Genomic DNA, 18419 nt, shown 5'->3' on the forward strand with positions numbered 1-18419 from the left:
CCAAACTTCCGCATCTACGACATGACTGCACGTGAGCAGCAGAAGATATGTGGAACTAGTTCTGTCTGTTGCAGTGCATCGCTCACTAGTCGCACCAAGTCGCACGTTTCTCACCACTTTATATGGAGCTCGGAAGCTGAATCGGTTCGATGACAACTTTTTCACCCACCGCTTCACTTTGCCAATGGGGAGGTTTTACTTCTTTCCCAGCTGTCAGTCGTCCAGGTGGCGGGCAAGATGGATGGCGTGTAAAAGAGGGTAAAGTACAGCGAATGGTTTAGAAGTGGCGCGACTAGCGACTTAAGCGAACAAAAAAAAAGCAACAACCAATAGAAATCAATAAATCATTGTTTCCTTCAGGCTGGTGGAAGCGATGGTGGGGCAATTGGGACGCAATTATTAAATCTTATTATGTGATAAATCATGATTAAAAATTCTGTTCCTTTGGCGAACGCAGGGTATCGCAGGGCTGACACTGGTGTTAAGTGCGCCAAAGCAAAAAAAAAGTAGTGCAGATTGCTCCCCAACATCCGGCAAGGTGAGACGTGTACCTTCGTACAGCCACGGGGTAGTAGCTCACCCGATCACCATTAATTGATTTAATTAGAGAAAATAATTACGCGCTTCGTTAGGACAATTGTTGTGCCACGGTACTGTTGGTGGTTTAAACAGGAAAGCAATGAAAAAAAAAAAACTGAAGAAAACCCGATCGCCAATCTATCTGGAGGTGATCAAATGTGCAGGCGGATAAAAAACCAAACACTGGCGTTACATCTGTCTGGACTTCTGTGACTGATCTCCTATTAAATGGCCCATTTCCTTGTAGTATTTTTCACTACTTCGTAAAACAAGGACTTGTGCACTTGTCCAGAAAAAAACGGAGATTTCACTTTTGCACGCACGCACGAATTGATTTCGATCGCGTGAAATTGGATCATGGTGAAAATTACAGTTAATTGGTACGAAAGGGATCGCAGGGTTTGGGTTGGGAGTGTTGTGATAAGTTTTCCACCCAACGGTAAGTTCAGTCCGTTGGTGATGACGTTTGATCGGCGACCCATTCGACGGTGGTTTGGATCATTCGTAACAGGGGTGACGGTGACGGTGTGGAATGATTCTGTCGCGACAGTGGTAGCCCTGATTAGCTGACGAGTTGATCGAGATTGTGACGGGTCGTAATAATCACCGGGTTTTGCTCAATTTGCAACAACAGCGACAAAAACACAAACGGCTCAGAAATAGTCCCGGTTGATGGCGGGTAAATCGTTCGCGTTAAGCGTTGCTTCGTGTTGATGAAGTTTAGATTACAACGAACGGAGTGGTTTCAATACTTTCAATACGCAAAACGACAATATACTAATGAAAGTAAGTTAACTACAATGTGTTTGTTTTGTAGTTTCACATCGTAAGAATTAGTGTTTAGATTCTGTACAATTTGTTTAAACACTATTGGCAATTGTTTTACAAATTTATTTTTTTTTTGCTTGGTTAGAACGGCCTGTCCGTATCAAGATTTATTTTACCACCAAATTGATGATATAAAAAAAGACGGAAAAACCCTTTTGGTATTTGAATAGTTTAGAAAAAAGTGGAGACGGATAGTTTAAATAGACGGAAAATAGAACACAAACACGAATTGATTGGGAGAATTACCAGAAAAAAATTCTAAATGTAAAATGTAATTAAAGTTGCGACAAAATCCAAATACCAAAATGCAAAACCATTGAAGCCGCAGGAATGCCTCAAAAAATTGTAAATGTTCTAGGATCTTACTTTCATTTGTGAAATTGTACGATTTTTTTAAATAATATTTTTACTTCAATAATTCATTTCCTGGGGTTTTTGAGGGATATTGAGAATTCCTTGTTACTGTACAACTCCATCGGACTTGAAACTATAATGAAATTTTCTCACGAATCTCACACTTTTTGAATAGGAATGAAGAAATGTGAACTCCGAAATATTTAATTAGGTTAAAAACTCTATTAGCAAAAAACCAAAAATTGAAATTACCATTATTACCCTTAGTCAATTCATAAAAAAGTGTTAGCTATGCTGTTCTACCCATATCAGCACTAATTACCAAGAGTTTCAATAGTCGGTCCCTCCCTATTCTGACCATCGTCTTATTTGCCCTACATGGTAAGCCAGGAGTCGTTTTGCACTACACCTCGGTGATCAACGATGGGAAAAAATCGCATCGAAAGTTCAGTTCACCACACCACACAAAATCCCTTTTTTGGATGTGGGTGAAAATGAAACTTTTGCAAGTCCGCGTTGTGGTACAAATTGATTCATCAGCTGATCGATGGCTAGTTACCGTGAAAGAATATCGCACGTTGGACCAATCCATGTGTTTACTTCTTCCGCGGTGCTGCGCAGCTCGAATATGGTAACTTCACGCTTCGCTACCCCATTTACGCCTCGATCGCGATCGCAACGCAGCTGGGAAAGGGAGAACGTGTACGTCGCGCGAGGATCGAAAGTGATAATTATCGATTTTAAATGGTGCGTACGCAAAGGAAAAACGTGCACGTCTGCTCCATCGTCGTCGGGCCTCTAGCCGCATTTGCGCCAAACATCATAATCAAAAGGGGAGCGAGAGCGAGAGCTAATGAATTATCGCGTAAATGTCTTAATTTTATTGCAGCACCAATGCATGCGTCGGGAGGGATACGAATAGCTTTGTCGGGTGTCGAGATGGTCAAACCCCCCTGGGGGAATGGGTGATCCTCCCGTTTGGCTGGGAAGGGTAATGAAGGGACTGGTGGTAGTGAAAAATTGACGAGTGATTTTTCTCACATTCCGTTTATGGATGACACCTGGAACCGGCCGGTCGGAAAAGTCTTCACCGAGACTCCGTACTATGTGTATGTGTATGGTGGTGATTACCGTCCGTCTTATGACCAGACGATGACGATCATATCCAAACATAAAATGAACGTAACGTAGCGCTGGGACAAAATTATCCATATTATTAATTATCTGCCCTTCGAATCGGGCACAGGAACATGGAATCGGAATTGGGGCGTTGTCGCCCGAACACTGCATTTGGTAATGAAGTGATCATTTGGACAATCGTGTTATCGGTGACTAAAGATCACCCAACAACCGTGATGGAAGGGGTGGTGAGAATGGACCCACTGTCCGTACACGATCGATACCGATTTCATGGGAATTAGGTACGGTTCGGTCACCGAAAACCCCAACGAACCAGCGGACCAAGAAATTGTGCTCAATGTCTTTCGTACTTACCGATAAAATCACAGTGGTGTATTCGTCGTTTCTCCAGCTCGGGATTGTTGCGACGGTTGTAACGGCCTACGATATGCTTCACGACACCGGCACTGCTTAGCACGCTGTTGATGCTGTGTGCGGAACCATGCCGCTTGGAACTAGAACCACGCGAGGACGTTCCGGTACGGGTGGACACTGGTGGGTTGCCACCGGTATTGCCGGTATTGCCATTGCTCGTACCGGTCACCGTTGCAAGCGTCCCGATCGCATTCGGTATCGCCGGCAATGGATGCAGGGAACCGTTGGCCGTAATTGCATTTGGTTGCGTTGGTTGCGACATTGAGACGGGGGTTTGGGGTAGCTGCTGTTGGAGTTGAAGCTGCTGCGAAGTGTTCGGACCCGGAACTGACTGGGCACCCACCATACCGGTGTGCGTATGGTGATGGATGTGGTTTCCTTGGAGTGTAATCTGCTGTTGTTGTTGATGCTGCTGCTGCTGATGATAAGGTGGAGGTGGAGTTCTACGTGGAGGGTTCTGAGGAGATACAGAGATACTTGTTGAAAGGATAGGATGTCTTGTGATATGATGAAGAACACTAACCTGAAGATTATTCCCGGGACTTCCGGGATCGGAGTTCGGTGGTGTTAATGGAGGAACGTACATTAGCCTCGATATAGGTGTTGGGCAAACATTGGAACCCTGGGATGGTGCGTACTTGCCATGGTACATAGGACCAGGAGGTTGACCTAATGTGGCTGTTCCTGCGGGTGCTTGATGTTGTTGCTGTTGTTGGGGCTGCCAGTGATAGTAGTTATTGTTCTGATTCACCTGCAGATGTTGCTGTGGATGATGTTGCTGATGATGCTGATGCTGCTGGTGCTGCTGATGGTGGGGATGTTGTAGTTGAGTGTGGTGTTGCTGCTGCTGTTGTAGCTGCTGAGACTGATGATGTTGCTGCTGCTGTTGCTGCTGTTGCTGAGGTGGGTGATTAGTGAGAAGCTGCAGACTAGAACCACTCCCATTCGTTCCAGCTAGATAGCCATTGAGATTGTGCTGATTGGGATGACCGTGAGCCGTTGCAATGCCGTGCGTATAGCCGGTCCCATTGTTCGAGAGGAAATTATTGCTACCATTGTTGCTGGTGTTACTATTGTTGTTGCTATTAGTGTGACAGCTGGTGACGTCGCTGTGCATATGGTTTTGGTGAATGCTGTTGTTGTTGTTGTTGTGTAGATGGCTAAGGTTGTTATTATGGTTGGTGGCGTTCTGCGCAAGCAGGTTGCTCTTTTCCGTTTTGATCTCGAGCGGGCTGAGCAATGGCGAGGACAACGGTTCCAGAAACGGATCATCGACGGCTTCCATCTTCACCTGCGGTATGCCGTTCATTGTACCAAGCATGATCGCATTTTCGGGGTCAATGTTCTGTATCGAGCTGGTGATGTCCTCCCACAGCGGTGGCCGTAGAAAGGAATCTTCCGACTCCGTGCACAGCATGTCTCGATGTTTGTTACCTATTGCGCCAAAGGGGGGGAAATGGAGAGAAAAGATTCATTTTTATTAATCCGTTGTTGGTAGTCGACTTCAAATTAATTCCAATCGTTATCTTTGCGTAAGTAGCTTAAGGGTCTTTCCATTACGGTAGCACCCAACAGCTGGGAAAAATGCTCCTATCAATCCTTCCTAACTGGCGTTGGGAACTTCCTTACGTTTCGTTGTTGCCTTTTACAATCAACTTTGTATTGATACGTACCGAAGAAAAACTCCTTTCCATAATGCTCGTAGTTCTGGCTGGTGTAGCTGGATAATCCCGACGACGACAATGGTGAGCTGGATGATGGATGATGCTGACTGCCCGGTACAACGTCCAGCTCGACATCGGTTTCCAATTTATTTATGCGCCCCATCAGCTCATGCCGAAATTCTAATTCTGGTGACTGAAATTAATTGAGCGGATGATAAAACCGAAAAAAGGGGGTGAGATATTAATGAACGTTGCTTGCTTGCTCGAGATTGTCACAGGCGGTCGTCGATATCATGTAGAGGGAGGGAAGTCAATTTAACATAATTTATGATAAGAAGTTTCATTACAACAAATGCATTTAGCGTGTTGTCAAAAAATGCAGCGTTTGACAGGATTATACATTAATGGTTGAATGGTGGATGGGGAGAAGACACCAAATGCACTGTTGCTAATGATGCACAACACTGCAGATGAATGTTTCATGAGTTTATGTTATTAAAAGAATATGTCAAATATAATAAATGTTTATATAAACTTAACGCCCTTTAATCGAAATATGTATCAGTCACAAAAATTAAACAAAAACATCTAAAAAAAAAACAAAGCAAACATTCAACAACAGCTCTGTTACGAACATCAACGAAACAGATGATCGCTTCCCATTGCACCTTCTCAAAACGATCTTCACGCGCCTGTCAATCCTAATCACTGAGAACATTAATTTACATAAACACAACCCTTCCACTTCGCGCGGTGGGCCGTCGACCCCAAAAAGCTTGGCAGATGGGCGCTAGTGAAAGCTTTCGCATCAAGTCGTACGAACGCTAGATCCATAAGCTTCTTCTGACGTCAGCTGGTAACGTCTGCTGAAATGGTGGTTGCCTGGTGGATGTACCTGGGCCACCTTAGAATCCCTGTTGCGACGCTGAGAAACTGTGGAAAACGATTAGATCACTTGATGGACGCTAAAGTGACGGTCTGAAATGCTACTTGCCAGTGTGCTGCCAGGTTCATGTACCGATTGGTTAGCGCAAAAACAAACGTTTACGTACTGTTGCACATCAAACAACCAAGAAGGGACGATAATCACACAGATTATAGACACCCCGGGTTCGGTGTGATTGATTTATTTAGTGCTAGTGATGCCAAACCGTTTCGCAATTAAATGATTCGCTTTCGATCGTGACCGGTGCTGCACGGTGCTCAATAGCTTCCCCAATACCACAACGCCGGACAACAAGAAGTGGAATCACTACCAAAAACGATGCAAAACACGGAAAGAATGAAGCTTACACAGACTATAAATTATCGAATTTTATAGCATTCGAAACGGTTTAATGTTAACCAAAAAGAGAGAGAGAGAGAATAAAAAGAAACATACAGCAACTTTTAATATTCTAGATTACATTAGAGTTTAATGGTTTTTATGTAAATATCTACCGTAAAACATGTGGCGCATCTGCTGCGTTACTACACATGTCCATGTCCCAATTTAGCTTACCCGATGGTAGTTAATAAATTCACCCGTAAACATGCATTTTTATCACGTTTGCAAAAACCCATCCATGAAATGAAAAATGGTTCCTTTGGTGGAGTTGTGCAGAAGCACCCGACGGCACCCAGAGGCGATTGAACCACGGAAAGGGCACCACAATTAATCGCTAACCAAACGGCAGATTTTAAACACTTATGAGCGCGTACCACGATCGGTATGGCAAAAAAAAAGAAGAATTGCATCTAAATAAAGCAAAATGGTCGAGCAGTATTTGCATACAATTGGTCGTAAAAAAAATATTATCCACCCCAAACAGCACTATGGCAGAGCACCGGGTAGCGCACCATGTGCGGTGCATGTAAAATGTTGTGCGGCATTTTGTAGTAGAATTTACGATCGATTTTATATGATTCTTTACCTGATCGAAATGCGCGCTGTGGAAGGAAACGCGGTTCGCTGTCAGATTGAGGTGAGATGACACTTTAGCAGCGGCTAAACGAACACTCGACCGGCGAGGAAACGATACGTGTGCCAATATGCGGGGTGTTTGTGCTGCAGATAGAATATTAACTTCATATCTCAATTGCTTAGAATTTGTGGAGGAAGGAAAACAACCTGAACAAGAGGTTCGTTGCATTGTTTAGTGGTGCAATATTAGAAGTAGCGTGCGATTGTAGTGGAATAAGTAATTCGATTCAGGCGGTTAGGTGCTGAATGCACTTACAATGAGTGAATGATTTCTCAAGGTACATGATTCAATGTGCTTCTTCGCTTACTTACGCTAGGCCGGGAAGCTAGTTGTGTACGACAAAATTACAGCTCGGCCGACTATTGACAATTCAATGGAACATTTATGGCAGTAAGGGAAACGGGGAAAGGTGATCTCCATTTTATTATGCTGTCAAATCAGCACTATCTAAATGGGAACTTTTTTATTCTGTAGAACGCTTATGCCATTAAATTATTGGTGACAAATATAGTCGTTTTTACAAATCTCACTAAATATTTGTTTAAAATAATCTTATGCCAAAGCCAAACAGCTTTCAATCACACCGATTAACTGTTAGATTGATTGTTTTGTGTGTGCGTTCTTTTTGTCGAGCTGTAAATTTGCATCACAAGCATTCTCAAGTGACACGTTTAGCAAACCACCGGTGAGCCGCTCTGCATCGCAAACATCGCGAAACGCATAATGGCGTAGATATCTGTGTCACTAGGCTAAGAACACACCGGGGCAGAACAAGCTCTCGATTCAAAACCGCTGGACACCAACGCGTACTCATGTACTCCTCATCACCAACGGTACGGTTTTGCTGAAGTGAGATATAGCTGAAAGTTATAATAAAACAGAACAAAACCCGATCACCATCCAGCTGTCCAGATCTGAACCCCTACACACTTCCCCTTTTGCTCTTCTCTTCATCGACAAAACAACACAGTACGTAGCGGAATGAGGCCACCGGTTCGACAAAATGTCTATTGAAAATATGTTCATCGATCGATCGAATCAAGCCGCTGGTCAGCTGCGGGTGTATTCCGGTGTGGGTGGCTATAACCAAGAGGAGAGAAGGAGAGAGGGGGATTCGTCCGTTGGTCAACATAGGCGGGGTGACCAGAGGGAGGAAGGTAGGAAGCTGACATAAAGGGGCAAAAGGTGAGATCCAGGGTGACGGTTGACCGAGATCAGATGTGTCACCATTTCGGACTTTGCACACGAAGCTAACGAGGAATGCCACGCCAGGTATGTGACCGTACCGATGGTGGCTTACACCCCCCCCTCGGTTGCTGGCACATAATTCATCTGATGGATGCTCGAAATCTGCACTGCGCTGCGTGTCAATCGGTTCGGCACTGAACACTCCATAAATAACCAGAGAGCCACCGGATTTAGCGTACCGGTTGACAGTAGTCACCACGGAGCCGTACCGTACTGGATCCATTTGCGATTAAAATAATGGACAAAAGTGCGATAAAATTTGAATTGAATGGATGCATTTTGAGCTTCACTCGTGTGTATGTGTGTGTGTGTTTGATGGCAAATTAACCTCTTTTTTTTCGTTGGTGTCGGGTGCTGCTTGAGCTATTGGGTGACTTGAGCGGTATGCAGCATTGACAGAGCGGTAACGTTCCATATTGATTGGATGGAGGAAAAGTATTGGATGGTAATTAAATCCTTCCAGTCTAGGAATAATGGTTTCTTTTCAACTGATCTAGTACTGATCTAGTTGAGCAAAGAGAAAAGGAGCTTTAGAGGTCTTATAAGAGTATTATATGGTTTTTGAGTACAGCAGCCTTCGTTACTCATTAATGAGTACCACTAATGTGCCTTACAAAGAGAAGAAGAAAAATAAGAAGAAGAAAAAGAAGAAAAAGAAGAAGAGAGAGAAGAGTTCAGCAGGCATAATCCTCTTTTTCTGATGTCGAGATCTCGTGAGCAATTGGCTCTGAGATCTTTCAGAGCGTTAGTCAGAAATGCTTAGAGCAGCTTCCAATTGAATGAGATCTAGAAATTGCCAAGAATTTCAGATCGACTTCAATACACTTTAGTGTAAATTGAAAAATATCTAGAAAAGACACCAAATTTGTCAGTAAAACTCAAACACCGTATATACGATTGAATGCGCGAATTCCTTGCAGAATGGTTTTATTTCAATGGTAATAAAACTTTGCACTTGTTCTGAAATTAAATTGAATAAAGCATGAGAGTAGTAGATGTGTTGCTTTTCCTAATCTCATTAGATGCTTGTCTGGTGTGGAAATATTACAGCATCCTGCATAATGTGCCGCTGCGTAAAACACGTCACCCTCAGCGAAGACCTCCGATTGCTGGCTGCGTGACAGTAAGACCGAACGTAAGCACGCTTCCTGGATATAGGTTATGATTATTGGCTAACCGCTAACGGCACACATCGGCCACTTCTGTGCCAATGTTATGCTAAATACGTACAAGTCACCCTTAAACGAGCCCACAGTTTCGCGGATATGAAACAGTCGAGCAAACGGATTCGGCTCGGGGAAAATGGCAGCAAATTTATGAGCGACCCACCGATGATTTGATGCGATTGCTAGAACACACAATATTAGCATTTACAGCAGCGCTCCCGGTGCGAGCTGGAACGGCTCATAAATGATCAAACTAACTTCCCCGGGGTCCCTTTGCAGCTGACTGTAGAGACCATCGGTTAGAATGTTAGCCTGCCTGTTAGAGGCAGCGATCACGCCACTCGAATCACCCGCTCGAGACAAACAAATTGATTGTAAATTTAATTAAACCTACTGAGCGAACGTCCCAAATACCGCAAAACCCCCCAGCACCATTCCGGGCTCCTCGACTCTTTGGATCGATTCAAAATCTTTTTCCTATTACTCATACCCAGGGAACCTCCGGTTGGATGGAAAGTAGCTGCATAAGCACAGCAAAACGGCACCAACAACTAGGGGAACTGTTTCATGTACCTTTTTTTCGGTTTGCTTCCGCACGATCGGATGATTTTTTTTCCAAACCACCAGCTCAGGAATTGGTAGAAGAAGGTTTGGTTTTGCAAAAAGTAATGCCAGAAAGTAATGCCGTCTTTGAAGGTGCTCTCGGTGTGACCCAGCTTCGGGTTCGCAGTTTGTAGTTTCGCAATTCGGGGGATCGTGTCGCGCTAGTCACTGCACGTAGTAGTGGTGGATTCTCCTCGGCCTATACCACCACGTTTGCCTGCCGCACTACGCCTTGTGTTGTGCCAAGTCGTTTGTTTGTTTTGCGATAAAAGTATGTTTGTCCTGATAGGTACCTCACGGTCTCTTTTTTTTCTGCGATGGACACCACATTATGAGACCGAAGACGAAACCCCTTCGCAAAGAACGACAACCATTGTCGATTTGATGAAATCAATCGACCAGTAGGAGGGTGGGAGCGGAGCTAGGAGGAAGGAGGCCAGGGTAGGGGCACTTTTGTTAAGCAAACTTGTTGATTCCCTTTTGACGCAACAGGTCAGCACAGAAGGGACAACACCTCATGCCAGTCCATGGTTTGGAAGTAGAAAATTTTTGATGTATGAAAGCGCAACAACAGCAACAAAAAAGCATTCACTTTTGCCCGTGCGAGAGTCCACTCATCACTAACAACACTAACAAAGCAAACAAAAATAAAAACTGTCAAAGATTGCATGCGCGACTTCGGTACGGATATCGTCGTCCGGGATCCATCGCAATCGGTCCGGTTTCGGGATGAGAAGTTGTCGCCGGCGGAATATATAGGTGTTTACTTTATGATACGATACAGACCGGCTCAATATGCGCAATTGCACCGTTTGGAGCGCACAATATCCAGTCCAGGCCAGGTCTTGGGTCTGCGGTGGAATATTTTAGTGTTGGCCAAGCACGCTCGCCGCCATGTCCGGGTCCGTAACTAACCTTGGATTTGCACCTATTTGACTTGAGTTTTCGCAACATTCGACCACGATAAGATTACTTCCGAGCTTATCGATGTTTCTCATGTGGTGCACAGCTTATGCAATCACCTCAGCCCATGGCTCTCAGATATATTGGAGAATGCTTTGTAAATGAAATTTTTTATTTCCCTTTTAACTAAAACTGTAAGATCATGAGAGACGAAAAAGCGTTTTGTATAAATGAGAAGTTTGTACAATAATGCCACCAACGAAGCAAAAGGCATCTCCCCAGAAGTCCCACCAACATCTATCGCACGTTTTCAATTAACTATTTCACACATGAAAGAAGCAAAAAAATACGGGAAGGAGGAGAAGTAAAAACCTTCCCAAGTTGATCACCTGTCACCCTAGAATGGCAATATTTTGTCATCGATGTCCTGTGCGGTTGTTGAGCAAATTAATAACCTGTCTGCGGGTTTTCGCTAGTATGGCCCATATTGGTGCGAGCAGCGTACAACGTTCCCCGTCGGGTAACATCCGTACCGAGCTGGTCATACGCGGTCGGTTTGGTGCAAATATTGACAAACGATTCACAATTTCCGTACGATATTTGCACAATGATTAGGAAATTAGTCATGCGCACCTTCAAACGAGCCTGGCAAAGAGGTGTGAAGTTGTATATCTTTTTTTTTTAATTTTACGCCGATCGCCCGTCTTAACCTGCGCGCACCACCGCGCGAGGCGGCTATTTCTATTAAGTATGCATGTGTATAAGAGCAGCCTTGTGGCGGCTGTAGGGGTACGTGCGATTAGCCGAGCCGAGCGAAACTTCCCTCAACCAAGTTGCAATGTTTTTGTCACTTGCCGTGCACTGGCCACGCTCAGTGAAGACGCATCGCACCACTTTCAAGGTATTGCGCATTGCGCAAAAAAGGTTAGCTCGTCCCGATCTGTACGGAGGCACACCGTAAGGTGTGGGCTGGGAATGGCTACGTCAGCCCACGGTCCCTTGGCAAAAGGCTCGCAAAATGGTTCGCCGTAGAATTTTCCTCCGTTACCGAGTTGTAACGTTTTTGCCCAGAGGTACGCAGCAAGTCAGCTGTACACGTCACGCGCATGGCGTGAAGAAAATGACACATTTTGGGTAAGCAACGCATGGTTACAACGCTGGCAGACATCCAGCAGCCAAAGGGTTCGTGTTAAACTCCTCCTCAGTTTTTTGTTGTTGCTGCTGCGGTGTATCGGTGTGTTTTCTCACCGTCTGTCTGTCTGTTGGTCCAAAAGCTTCTGCCCCTCAGCACTGTTGGCTGTCTAAGTCGGCATTAGTATCGATACGGTGGAGCACATTTGCCAACCGCGTACAGTATTTTTTTTTCGTTCAAAATATTTGCCTACCTGAACCTGAAGACATTCGGAAATCTACTGCTTGTCAACTTGGGGAGCAGAGTTAGAGTTTGTTTTGTTTCTCCTTTTTTCCCTTCTACCTCTTGTTCACGTTCGGCCTCGTCGGTACCACTGGTCTGAATGAAACATGCAAATTTAACATTTAGCACACAGGGCACCGTACGAAATCATGCAAGGAGCGTCTGGAGGCTGTGACTCAATCGGTCGTTTTGATTACAGTAACATAAATTCAACAATTTACATACACGAACATGTCGGACACTGTCTTTCTCACTCGCACGCTGCTGTGATCTCTCCCTCCCGGAGTTGCTTAGAGAAACTGTCCCTGGTGGCTGGAAGTAATGAGCACATCTATGTCTATTTGCTAGAACTCTAGCACAAATAGAACAGAATTCTAAGCATGGTAGAGATTGAAAGCTCATAGTGCTAAAAATAAATCAATCTACATACGATCGATGATTAGCATATGACATGAGCTGTGTTCTATTGAAAAAAAAATCTTCAATAATTTAGAATCTCTGGGGAACACCAAAACAAAACCCATGACTTCAGGAACAGACACTCACAGAAGCACATTCCAATCAAAAGCTTCACTCGAGACGACGAAAAAAAAAGATCCTCAACTTTCCCCGTACAGAGCCATTTGCACGACACGATTAAAGCGTCCAATCTTTCATCCATGCAATGATTGATAAGCGCATCTTTGTCGCATCTTCCTCCACATGTGGATAAGCAAATCATCCAAATTGGTCAATGATTTCAGGTATCATTGTCCGAATATAAAAACTCATTTGTCACATTTTTGTGTGCATGTGTGCGTGTGTAAATGTTGCGACACAATCTGCCTGATGGTTTCAAAAACATTCGTACCGGAAGATTTATGTCCCGAAAAGTTTGAGTCACAAGCCATTTTATCACGCGCGTCTTACGGTCTTCAGCTTCCTTAACGAAAGTGTTTCCGTGTTGGGGTCGGAGAGAAGCAGGCAGATTATTTTTGTGAATCATTTAAAAAAAATTCCCCCCTTGAGGTATTGGGCCGTCTGGCCCGTTGCTGAACTGAAAATTTCATCCCACCCCGGGGGAGCATCGAAGTCACCCGAATGGTGATTAATTGGACGAAATTATTGGAACATCATTTTCTTAATGTGATACATTTTTCACCCGCTCGGTCCGGTCGGGACTGGTTAGTGATCGTGTGTTAGTTGAAGCTTAAGTATTTATTTGTGTAAGCATGCACACGTGCGCGCGCGTGTGTGTGTCTGTGTGCCTTATGCTCGAGGACACTAGCGAACGACGAGTTGCGCGCGCATGTGTTTTTTTTACAAACGCTCAGAAAAGCGCGCCATTTAAATTCAAATATTTCATCGCTAAATGCCTAAAACGTGATATCGATTCCCGTGCAGCACGAAATGAAGAAGGTGGTAATATAAGTAAACAAAACGTTTCAAACTCAACGATTCGAGTCTGGCCCGAAGCGTTCGATTTTCCCGTACGAGCGATCAGCCTGAGCTCGTGCTTCGTGGCATAGTGCCGTCAACAGATCAGGCGGACTCTGTATTGTTGCATCTTTTGACATTTTTGATGCTGAAAGAACCGATGATGCTGTCAGTGATATGGGATGTTCACATGCAACCGAGGGATAGTGTGTAAGGTGCATCCGAGTCAGTGATACACTAGGTAAAATGAAATGATTTCTGAATAGGAAAAAAGGCACATGATGCACGACGGTATCGGATGGATGCACGACTTTTGCTGGTTTGGAAAGATAAACCAAAAACCGTAAACAAATGTTTACCCCTTCGAAAGAGCTTCCTTACGCTTCGCTGCCAAACGTTGTCGAGCATTGCGAAATAGGTTAACAGTCCATTGCAACACCTTTTGCCAACGCGATGTCGGTCGCGGATTACCGCCGGATCGATACATCGCTAAACCCTTATTTTAAATGATTCAATGTAATGCGCACTGCGAGCAAAATTGGATAAAATATTGCCCTGTTCGGTGTAAACTAATCAAAACCAAAGCATCACAAACCTGTCGCACTCTTCCTATGGTAGCAGGTTCAACGTTGGTTGAACACAGGTTTTCAGGCCTGTCGTCACCCGAATCGGTTTTCACTTTCGTCCGTCCCGTATCGTACGGTTCATGCCGTACATCAACGCGCCGATGATGAAGGATTGTGTGCCTTGGTGCCTGCATCGCTAAGTGAGGCAAGTACACATGCTAACCTTACAGCCACTGCCCTCGATCGCTGTCTGGGCGCCTTGTGTCATAGCAAGATGTTCACCACCACCCTGACGTGTGTGTGTTTGAGCGCAGTGTTGCCAGCTACAAACCAACGACAGCCTTAAACTCGGTACGGCGCGTACACCTGAAATTGGTCACGATTCTGATATTTCGTTCTGAAACATTCCGCAACATTCTTCCCCGGGAATCGGTATCGTACCGGAGCATATTCTGCGCTACCGCACGGTACGTGTGTGTGCCATTGCGCACTGGATTAGTGGAGTTTCAATCCGACGTACCTACGGTACATTGGTAGGAAACGGCCAGATATAGTCAAAGCGCAACGCACCATCAGGCCTTGCCGCTCCGTCCGGCTCGGAGTGTCGGGCGTTGCATCATACGATCAGGAGAGCTAAGGAATAAAAGTACCCAACTCCCGGGCGCTTCCAAACACGGCGGACGGTCGCTGCCGGCATCATAATGCCAACAAAGAACCAACAATGGTGTTTAGAAGTGTTTAGAGTGCCTACAACGGCCACTATAATCAGTGCGGTGTACCGCAAGGAAGGTGAGCGGTCCGGACACGGGCAAGTACGTGAGGTAATTTTACAATAATGGAGCTCCTCCTGGTACACCCCGCACCACCCCAGCTGGGTTGGATTCGATTCGCTTATGTGTGTGCTTTGTATCGGTCGATCGTTTGATATGAAAGTGCTTAAAAGTTGAACTATTGACAGGGTTCACCGGGTTGCCCTCCGGCTAGCCTGCAGCCTTTGGCGCTTTGGCAGCTCAACCATGGTTGGCCACCGGCTGCTGGCTGGAAGCACACCGAGCACGAAGCAGTAGGCGCCGAAACGAAACGTCAATGTGTCAATATTAGTTGCTCCCTCCCACCCTGACTCCGTCTTTGTTCGTTAAAAGGACCCGGGAAGCGAACGGCTTAAAGTGCGACCTTTTCGCAATAGCTTTGACATCCGTGCGTGGCTCGTACTCGTACGCCATTTGCAGATATGGTCACATTTGCAAAGAAGACAAAACCTCCAACGCTAAAATTCACACTTCTTGAGAAATATTCTTGCACGATAATGCACAGTTGTCGCAAATGTCGTAAACCAACTTGCCTGGAGGGCCGTTATGTACCTTAACTAAATACGAGCAAACTATTAGCAAGAAGTCTTCATTAGCATCTAAATTGCTTGGATTATCACTAAACTTCAATGCGTATTAGAAGCGAACCTCTAGCTGAGTTTAGAGTATTATAAAGACAACCATGTAAAATGCCTGGCAGCGATGATAATTTTCCTCCCCCAGCCCGTGTGTGTGTGAGTGCAGCTTTGATTTATCATTTGCGAAAAGCCAATTAGTGTGCATTTACATTGAAAATTTATAATTTGTGTCACGGCAGGCAAATAGGAAAATATTTATTTCACACCGCTTCGGGCTTCACGCATTTATGATGATTATTACAAACACTATGAATATTAATGCCCTTCAGCTGACCCTCATGCCGCTCACTTCCTGCTACACCTTGAAGCTGTCAATTACGTTCGACTGGGGTCGTCGAAAGCGAAATCGATTGGAGTTTAGCCTGGGTGAGGGCTAATGTGAGAACATGGGGCAGGGAAACCGACCCAGGATCTCGGGTTAGGTATGACGATCGCCACGGTAGATCATTCATTCTTTACGGTCGTTCTCAATACTTATGAACACATTCAAGTGTTGCGGGCGGTATTTCTAGTTCCTCGAGCCAACAACCAACAACACGCTGATCCTCGGATATTGATGGTTCGGCCGGTTTTACAGGTCAACAAGCGTGTGCTCATAAACGAAAGATCGACGATTAAAGCAGTGCAGCAAACCCCATCCTGATGCTGGGGACAGAAGTGTTTCAGCTTCCGTAAGGCGTCCGGACAGAATAAAACATTTAATCCCCTTATGAACGGTCCACCCCCCGGGGGCGGTGTCAGCAAAACTAAAGCACCGATAAAAACGAGCATCCGAGCACAGACTCCCACTTGCAAAGTGCCAGAAATGGAAGCTGCTGTAGGTAAGGTGCTCGTAAAGTGAGGAATTAATGATATCGGAATGGATGGGAAATGAAAAAAAAAGAGGGAAGAGGCAAGTGTGCCCGATGCTTTGTGTGGTCTAGCATGGTCCGGTAAGGTCCCTAAGGAGACTTCAATCACGTACAGTACAACAGCTAGTCAACGCGGGCGCATGTACAAGAGCCCAAGGGAGGGGACGGAAAAAAAAATCTAAGGAAGTCAATTTTTCAAACCACTACTCCAAAAGGGTGCCTACGTCGCAATGGCTCGACTGTCTGAAATAGGTCAACGACGAGCATGGTGCGCACAGGCAGACAACGACGGTATGCTTTTGGATAAAGTAATTATCCAATACCAAGTGCCAGTTTGCATCGTTTTGCACAAACACACAACGACAAAAACCAGCGGAAAATCACAGATTCTTCGGAACACCCAAGCTACGAGGGGAGGGAAAAGTGAAGCAGCAGTAGCCGCTCATCGAAACAGAGCCAATTTCGAAGCTCAACGATACCTACTCTATCACGCTAATTGGCCCAATGAAATTAAAGACGTCAGACAAAACAAACCCGTGTGCTGCGGCGCGCATCGGCACACGCGGGGAGGAACGCTTGGTGCGCAAGCAATTTTCCGCACGGTTGAGACTGAAAATGGTACTTTTAATAGACCGGACCAACAGTGCATACATATGCAACATCTCCTATCGAGACACGAAACAACAAAAAAAAAATCCTCAACGAGCGTGTAGCGATCCTCGTGTAGCGATCAGCGACGGAAAGTCTACCGTACCGTCGGGGTGGTTTTCCTACCCAAAACAACTGTCCATGTACATGATGATAAGAGAACTATAAGGGTAAGTTAGAGTTTCGCGCACACGAACGTTGTCGCTGCCGTATGCCATCCTCGGTAGGGAGCGGACTCTATCTCCCGGTGGGAATATAGGCAGCGGTTTGATGGACGAAAGCATAAACAAAACAAAAAAAATCACACACATACACGACGGGTGAGAAATGTAGATGGAGTTCGGTTGCAGGTTTGCAATGAGCGAAGTTCACTCGTAATCTGCCCAACGCCTAACGAGCTTAACGTGCAGAGGATTAATTTCATCTGACATACTCCTGTCGATCGGATACGGCGAGTAAGCTTGTACTGCTGCTTGTCGACTACTGGATGTCGTCTACCGTACGAAAGAACGATCGTCACATGGCGAGGTGACGAAAGTTGCATAATTTATTCAAAATCACTAGGAAGAAATGAAAGGAAAAGCTAAATGTCATTGTTAGTTGGTTTTGTGCAAATAATCTCAAGCGTTGTAGAGTTAAAAAATAACTTCTGATACACGAAGATAATTATATAAATTAAAGAAAATAATAGAAAAAATAAACTCTCTGAAAATGCTATTCTTTGCACACCTCCACACCGAATAGTCCATTCGACCAACTACCACCCCAGAAAGGTACTGAGTGTACACAATTTGCCTTTAGCAGCTTGTATTTTAATGGATATCTTTCACGCTCCGGAGATAAGTGCCTTCTTCAACGAGATTTAACAACGCGAAAACGACTGCAATAAGGCACCAACATGGATTCGAATCGGTGTTTCATAACCCATATATATATCCACCGTAGAACGAAGCATTCGAGCATGCAACGCTGGGTAATGCCGGACTTCGACAATCGTTTTTTAGCGTGTCTTTTTTTAGCATTCCCGCTTGGCAAACCCCGGCACCGAATGTAGCGAGACGCTACACTCGCAAAACTTCGGCTCGAAATCGAACGAAAAATCAATATCATAGTTCATTTGGGTTATGTTTGTCACGAAGCGCATTTGTAGCTTCGCCGCATGCTTCACCGTTCCCACCAGGCGTCGCACTCATTCCGGCACTTCGGTACATTCA

General features: G+C 45.0%; 1 protein-coding gene across 1 annotated transcript in view; it reads right to left on the reverse strand.

Annotated features, from left to right (window-relative positions):
- LOC125769994 (dendritic arbor reduction protein 1) overlaps positions 1-18419 on the reverse strand; it is a 108129-nt gene that overhangs the window by 53236 nt on the left and 36474 nt on the right. Inside the window, exons 2-4 of the mRNA XM_049439121.1 lie at positions 4989-5172; positions 3839-4749; positions 3256-3772 (exon numbers count right to left, since the gene is read on the reverse strand). Of these exons, the coding sequence (XP_049295078.1) occupies positions 3256-3772; positions 3839-4749; positions 4989-5172 (1612 nt within the window). The remainder of the gene's footprint in view (positions 1-3255; positions 3773-3838; positions 4750-4988; positions 5173-18419) is intronic.

Source organism: Anopheles funestus, chromosome 3RL, assembly GCF_943734845.2.
Source record: "Anopheles funestus chromosome 3RL, idAnoFuneDA-416_04, whole genome shotgun sequence".
NCBI classification, from domain to species: domain Eukaryota; kingdom Metazoa; phylum Arthropoda; class Insecta; order Diptera; family Culicidae; genus Anopheles; species Anopheles funestus.